Source organism: Mastomys coucha, unplaced genomic scaffold (assembly GCF_008632895.1).
Source record: "Mastomys coucha isolate ucsf_1 unplaced genomic scaffold, UCSF_Mcou_1 pScaffold21, whole genome shotgun sequence".
Lineage (NCBI taxonomy): Eukaryota > Metazoa > Chordata > Mammalia > Rodentia > Muridae > Mastomys > Mastomys coucha.
The window spans coordinates 78,762,530-78,770,432 of record NW_022196904.1 but is presented as its reverse complement, the minus strand read 5'-3'; the positions used below and the strand labels follow the sequence as shown (position 1 = coordinate 78,770,432).

At 37.2% G+C, this 7,903-nt stretch overlaps 1 protein-coding gene across 3 annotated transcripts in view; it reads left to right on the top strand.

The window, feature by feature from the left end:
* The window catches only part of Hikeshi (heat shock protein nuclear import factor hikeshi), a 26,547-nt gene extending 20,830 nt beyond the window's left edge, over positions 1–5,717 (top strand). For all 3 annotated transcript variants that reach the window (XM_031387292.1, XM_031387293.1, XM_031387294.1), the window contains 3 exons: positions 543–694; positions 4,245–4,363; positions 5,410–5,717. In XM_031387292.1, the coding sequence (XP_031243152.1) occupies positions 543–694; positions 4,245–4,363; positions 5,410–5,464 (326 nt within the window). In that variant the 3' untranslated portion in view covers positions 5,465–5,717. The remainder of the gene's footprint in view (positions 1–542; positions 695–4,244; positions 4,364–5,409) is intronic.
* The last annotated feature ends 2,186 nt before the right edge of the window (positions 5,718–7,903 follow it).

The window sequence follows — 7,903 nt, the reverse complement described above, 5'->3', positions numbered from 1 at the left end:
ATGAGAATGTTTTACATATTATGGCTAGAGAAGATGATGTTCCTTACTTGAAAAAATTATGAGCCACTGAAAGTTTCCGAGTTGAAGTATTGTATTTGACTGCACGTAGAGAAAGCAGATGTGACCATAAATACCCATTCAAGATCTGGTTTATGAGATTTATTTCCTTACTTTTGTGTGGTGATGAGATCTCTAAGATGGATATATTTATTCTATGTTGTGTGACTTCCCAGACAGACTTGTGTGTTAGAGAGAGCTGGGGTTCACATCCAAGGACAGCTAGAATGAGTTTCCTTTCAGGGGAGCTTTATCAGAGTTTCAGCGTGACATGTGAAGTGGGGAGCAGGCCTTAAGGTCCAAAGCAGCCATCACAGATAGCAGAACAGGCACCTTGAAGTGAGACATCCTTCAGTTATCAAAATCATAATGATAAACTTCATGCTCTCTAATGTGTTAAATAAGGGAGAGATTCCTCATTTGCAGAGGAATTTGCATGAGTACAAGTTAGCTTGTAATTTGTAGTACCTGTAAATTTCTTTCAGGAGAAGGAAGCCAGCACCCATTTGGAACCATGAATATTGTGCGAACCCCATCTGTTGCCCAGATTGGAATTTCGGTGGAATTGCTGGACAGTCTGGCTCAACAGACTCCTGTAGGCAGTGCTGCGGTGTCCTCGGTTGACTCCTTTACACAGGTGATGCACACAGATTTCATTCCTGGTTTTCCCCATTATGGTATAGTTCACAAAATTGTATATCTCTGTGATATTTAAAATAATGTTTTGGTATATGTCTATTTTGTGAAGGAACTCTAAAGCTAGGTAACATAACCACAGTGCTGCATTCTTCGCTGTATAAGTACATTTAAGATCTGATGTGTTAGCAGGTTTGCAGCATACTTTCTTTTTTTTTCTTTTAAAGATTTATTTACTTTATTTATAGGAGTACACTGTAGCAGTCTTCAGACACAGATCCCATTACAGATGGTTGTGAGCCACCATGTGGTTGCTGGGAATTGAACTCAGGATCTCTGGAAGAGTAGTCAGTGCTTTTAACCTCTGAGCCATCTCTCCAGCCCCTGGTAGAAGAAACTTTTTTTTTTTAAAGATTTATTTATTATTATCCATAAGAACACTGTAGCTGACTTCAGATGCACCAGAAGAAAGCATCAGATGTCATTACGGGTGGTTGTGAGCGACCACGTGGTTGCTGGGATTTGAACTCAGGACCTTCGGAAGAGCAGTCAATGCTCTTAACCTCTGAGCCATCTCGACAGCCTGCAGCACACTTTCAATGTGTAATTTTCTATTATACATACACTTTGCAGCTTTGACCAACACTTCCCCATTTCCTTTAACCTTTACAGCCACCATTCTTCTGTCTGCTTCTGTAAGCTTATAAATTATTTGAGCCTTTAAAGCACTTGTATTTTTATTGAACATTTATGATGAAATATTTTAAGTATATAAAGTTCAGAGAATAAGCTAGCTATTCCACAGTTTGTATTATGTACTTATTCTGTGTCAAGCATTTTTTAAGTACAGATAAATACAAAGTAGACAGAATAAGGGAACAGCTGTTCCTGTAGACTTACTCTCTGTCCCCTTTGTTATATTCTCTCATCTACTAATTTCTGGATTTCTCCAACCCATCTCTTTTATATACTTTTTGTTTCCAGTTTTAATTTATGCCCAGAGTCTGCAAGTATAAATCATACCACTGTGACATTCACTAGTTTTTCCTTTTTTTTTTTTTTTTTTTTTTTTTTGGTTTTTCGAGACAGGGTTCTCTGTGTAGCCCTGGCTGTCCTGGAACTCACTCTCTAGACTAGGCTGGCCTCAAACTCAGAAATCTGCCTGTCTCTGCCTCCCAACTGCCTGGCTTTTTTTTTTTTTTTTTTCCTACTATAAATTTGTTATTTGGGTCTCATGTAATCTGCTTGGGTTGTTTTCTTTTATAGTTAGTATTAAAGTTTCTTTATTCATCTTCTGTGTTGAATTATTTTTATTTGTTTTATTTTTTCTGGCCCATTGTTTAATGATTAGCCTTCCACCCAGAGTAAACAATACCTTTGTCCTATATAATGTCACCTATATTCAATTATATTTTGAATTTTTTTACTCTAGGTAGTTTATTTTCATGCCTCTTTGCCAAAATTTTATTTTATTCCAGGTTTTGGTTGACCTGGAATTTACTCTGTAGATCAGGTTGGCTTCAGACTACAGACACCCACTTGACTCTGCCTCCTGAGTGCAGTTATTAAAGGTGTATGCCACCACTACCCGACTGCCCGTTAAGGTTTTATGTTGTTGTTATTTTTTCTTTTTGGTTTTTCGAGATAGGGTTTCTGTGTGTAGCTTTGACTGTCCTGGAACTCACTCTTAGATCAGGCTGGCCTTGAGCTTACAGAAATCTAATGCCAGTTAAGTCTTAATGTCTAATAGTCCAAGTTCCTTCTCCTCATCAGACAGAATAGGCCTAGGTATTCTTCCTAATAATTTTAATAACCTTATTGTGTTCTAGACATTAACACCTTGTTAAATTTTGTGGAAATTTTTATTTGAATTTTGTTGAAAGTAGCATTGAACTTGCATTTAGTTTTGGGTGACTTGATTTCTTTTCTTTACACATTGTCTATATCTGTGTCAGAAAAGGAAAAAAAAAGAAAAAAAGAAGTCTTTTTGCTGGTATGGAGGGTTGCTGCGAACTTTGTTTCTAATAGTAACTTTTTGGTTTGGGACCTTACTAATTCTTGATATTAATGATCCCTTAATGGTAGATCTTTGAATTGTATTTCTTCCATTCCATAAATGAGCAGATTTTAAAATCCCAAATAAGGTAATTCCAAAAAAACAAAACAAAACAAACAGGGGCTGATGAGATGGCTCGGCCGTTAAGAGCACCGGCTACTCTTCTGAAGGTCCAGAGTTAAAATCCCAGCAACCATATGGTGGCTCACAACTATCCATAACAAGATCTGACGCCCTCTTCTGGAGTGTTTGAAGACAGTTACAGTGTACTTACATGTAATAAATAAATAAATCTAAAAAGAAAAAAAAAAACCAAAACCAAATAAGGTAATTCTTTTTGTGAAAAAGATGCATCAGGAACTTTCAGAACTGGTTTTGTATTTTTGAGAAAGTAATGCTGGGATGATCATTTGTTTTACATTTTATTATTATTATTATTATTATTTATTATTTTTATTGTGTGTGTTACACATGTGTTAGTGGGCACATGTGTGCTGTGGTGATTGTGGAGGTCAGAAGATAACTTTTGTGAGTTAGTTCTTTTTCCACTCTGGGTTCCTGTGATAGAAACCAGGCCATCAACTTTCTGTGGCACCTTCCCTCCCTTCTGAACCAACCCTATGGCCTGGAAGGTTGCTTCTGAGTGAGCCCAAAGTAACACTGCCTTTAATTTTTTAACTTTAAGGTTCATTGCCTTTAAGACCATTTGATTTTCATGAAGAATTAATGAGCTTACTTCTAATTTCTACTATGGACATTAGCAGATTTGATTATTTTAGGATCAGTGAGAAGAAACAGATTAACAACTGGGAGAAACAACTGTCCTGGTCTCGTTTACAGTAATGGGACCAGTAGCTTTTCTCCCCACCAGCCTCCTTTTCTTCCTTTCTTTTCTTTCTATCTCCCCACCCCCCACTTTTTTTTTTTATTGAGACAGGGTTTTTCTGTATAGCCTCAGCTGTCCTGGAACTCACTCTGTAGAACAGGTGCCTTTGGACTCAGAATTCTGCTTGCCTCTGAGTGTTGGGATTAAAGGTGTGCACCATCACTGCATGGCTGTAGCTCTTCTAATAATACTTAAGCTTTTATATTTCTGTCAAGAAAATATGATGATTGAAGGAAAAAGGGCATACATATACAGAGATAAAAGAGGTTCAAAGGAAGATTTTTCTTTTACTCCACCAGACAAATATCACCTATGACTAAAAAAACTTTACTCATTAGACTGTCTTAGAACTTACTTTATTTATTGAGACAAGGTCTTACTGTAGTGCTGGATGGCCTGAAACTATATAGACTAGGCTGCCCTGGAACTGATAGAAATTTGCTTGTCAAAGCATCTCAAGTGCTGGAATAAAAAGTGTGTGCCACCACGCCTGGCTGTCTTAGAACTTCTATTTCTTAGACCAAATTAATATGTGAATACTTTAAAATAAAAGTTGATCTAAACTGCACATTTAATGTAACTAGCTAACATCAACTATTAACTTTTCAGTTCACACAGAAGATGTTGGACAACTTCTACAATTTTGCTTCATCGTTTGCGCTCTCTCAGGCCCAGATGACACCAAATCCATCGGAAATGTTCATCCCAGCAAATGTGGTTCTGAAATGGTATGAGCCAGTTCCAGTTTCTAGTATTCAGACTTTAGCAACTATGTATATTTGCCTGTGAATGTATGTCTTCTTTGAGAGGTAAACATAGTCTTTTGTGAGTATCAATGTGTGTTACTATATTGCATGCTAATAATGTCTGCTCTGTAGCATTCAGATCTGGAATAGTTCATATCCTAAATATTTTATTACATAGTAGCCATTAAGAATTCATAGAGTAAGGGAAAGATAGTTGTCTGTGTTTTAGGGATCACTATTAGAGTATATGTTGAATTAGAAGTACTATATTGACACTTGAACACTGGATCAAAACATTTTCTCCCAGGGGCTGGAGAGATGATTCAGTGATTAAGAGCACTTGGTGCTCTTATAGTGGATCTGGGTTCAGTTCCCAGCACCCACAACTTATTGTAACTCCAGTTCCAGAGGAAGGATCTGATGTCCTCTTCTGGCCTCAGTAGATATCACACACATACATGGTACACATACATACATTCAGGTAAAGTGCTCTTTTACATAAAATAAAAATATGTATAAACAAAATTGCAAGTCAACCAGGCATCTTGTGGCTCGCACTACACCTTGAACATAATGACTATTAAATTATTTTTCTCCACTTTCCTGTATTTCGAATGTCCCAGCGAGGAGATACTCAGGAAGCTTTGTAGGCAGTATACTCTGCTGCAGCAAGGGTGCCAGAATAGAGTGGATTTGCATTTCGTCCCAGTGCTCCTGTGATTTTGAGTAGGTTGCTTTCAGGAATCTGCAGTCTCTGCCATGATTTCATTCCTTGACTTTCTCGCATTGGCTCTGTTTCGTCTCGGAGGTCGAGGTGATTGCTGCTCTCTGCCAAGAGCTGTCTGTCAATCCCATCTCACCTCAGGTCACTGTTCTTGCTCTTAGAATAACTTCCAGGTTTGCTTTCTCCTTTTTTCATCATAGTGTTTTAGAAATGTCATAAAAAGTATTGTTTGATAAAAGTTATTTAATAAGTTATGAAATTGTGATTGAAATGTTCTTATACAAATTTGGATTTTCTTTTCTAGGTATGAAAACTTTCAAAGACGACTAGCACAGAATCCTCTCTTTTGGAAAACATAATTTGAATAAAATAATTTGTCATGTCATGTAAAAGCACGAAGTCAAAAGGGTCATGAAGCCTACCTTTCAAAAAAAAACCTGCTTAGTGACTTTGAGACTTATAAAAATTAGAACCATTGAACAAGGGAAATGTTCACTATTAATTACCTTCTCCCTTAAAAGTGTGACATAACTTCTTGGAGACAAACATTTTGTATCAGCTATCATTCATTTCTTAAAATAAACCCTACTCACAACAGTAGTACTTGCCATAGCATTGCCTGTGTAACCTTTTGTTTAATCTCACAGTCCTTTGCTAGACTAGGTGACCTTGCTGCTTGGTTTTAAGGGTCTCGTGTGGCCCCGGATGGCCAGTAATTAGTGCTATGATTGCAGGCTTTTTCCATCATCCCCTGCTTAATGTAGTTAATTTTAAATCAGATATTCATAATTGAGGAACTTATGAAAAACATGTCAAATATGTATTTTAAGATGGGAAGATTGTCTTCTGAGAGTATTTCTTTTCTTTTCTTTTATGTGGCTCAGGCTAGTCTCCCACTCCCTCTGTAGCTGAGAATGCCGAGCCCCTGCCTCCTGAGTGCTGGCATTACAGGACATACCACCACATTTGTTTTAGGAAGTATTTCTTTTTGTTTTTCCCTTTTTTTTGAGACAGGGTTTCTCTGTGTATCCCTGGCTGTCCTGGAACTTACTCTGTAGACAAGGCTGGCCTTGAACTCAGAAATCCGCCTGTCTCTACCTCCCAAGACGCTGGGATTAACGGAGTGCGCCACCACTGCCCAGCAGGAAGTATTTCTTAAGATTAGCAAGTTTTTTGTTGTTTTTCAATCAAGAAAGGTTGGTGAGTTTTTATATCTGCAGGTTGATATGTTTTTATTTAATAAATTTCTATGTTTAATACCAGTGGACTTTTATTGAATATTGTTAATGTTAGTAGAAACTTACATAGAGAGTGTAGGACTCAGTACCTTTGCATATGAAGTCAGAACTTTTTGTCTCATTTACAAAGATTCATACTAGTGAATCATACTGCTTATGACCACCAAAATCTTAACTATAATGAAAGCTCAATATATTGGCTTCAAGGAGTGTGCGCAGCAGAGGAGCCACAGCATCCCTATATAAAAAGGGAACTTAACAGTTCTGGAGCCTTGAGTTAATTTTCTCCTGTTTTGGCAGATAATTCTAAAAAAATTGGAAATCGGATCACTGATGGTACAGTGTCTTTTGTCTTCAAAAGGTGTAAGTGATCTGCAGAGGAACTAGATTATTAACAGTGTCTTTAAAATACATGAACTGGTGCAGAGCCATTTGTTATAGCAGTTTGTGGTCTTTTGTTGAAACAAGGATCTAGTTTAACTGTACCCCCAACCTCTTCTTTGGAAATTTCTTGCATATCAGAGTTGGGTTGACTTTACATGTGGTGAGACTGTCTACCCAAATTATTCCCATGTCTCTCTCTTCTTCAGCTAAAATCCTAGGTAACTGGGTTATGATTGTGTATAATGATTCTGCTCAGTTCTTCTTGTTAATAAATGATTTGTTGTTCAGTCATATACCTTGATAGTGGCTAACAACAGCTTTTGCTACACAAGACAAAAAGCATTAACCAATTTCAATATAATTGACAGAACCAGAATGATTATTCTACCTGCATATGTGGAACTAGGACCCTAGATTATCAAACCCAAGCTATAAAAAGTGACACATAGGTCAACTGAGTATTTTAGTCATGTAGCTGCTTGTTTTTACCTAGTCAAAATCTCTTCTGGGGCTGGAGAGATGGTTCAGTGGTTAAGAGCACTTGCTGTTCTTTAGAGGACCTGGGTTTGGTTCCCAGCACACACATAGTGGCCCACAATCATCTGTAACTCTAGCAACGGAGTCTGACACTTTCTGTTCCCCAAGGATACCAGACATGCATGTTGTGCACAGACATATGTACAGGCAAAACCCCCATATACATAAAACAGGAATGAATAATCTTACAAAAGAAATCTGTTCTGCCTATTCAATGGTTTGGTAGATAGAGGTACAAGTTATTTAGCACAAACTGTTCCTTGGTTTGGTAAGAGGACGTAAGACAGTATAATTGTCTATGACAGTTCTGAGAAACTTATATACATATAAACTAGTTTGGTTTCCTGAACAGATGGTGAGAGTTAAATTTTGCATGACCTTTTCTAGTTGAGTTATTCTTGCTCTTGAAATAGCATTTGGTATAGTATGAACAAATGAGTTTCATTTCTAAGAATGCTCAGATATGGCATATACTCCTGGCATGTTGGACAAGCATAGTTATCCCCAGGGAAAAAAGAAGAGAAGAAAGTTAAGTATCTGAATGATTAAAAAAATTATTCTATATCCACAAGATGGATTTTTGCGTGGGATGTGTGTATGAGCCTGGTTTCGAGATAAGTAATTTCTCTTTTTTAAAAA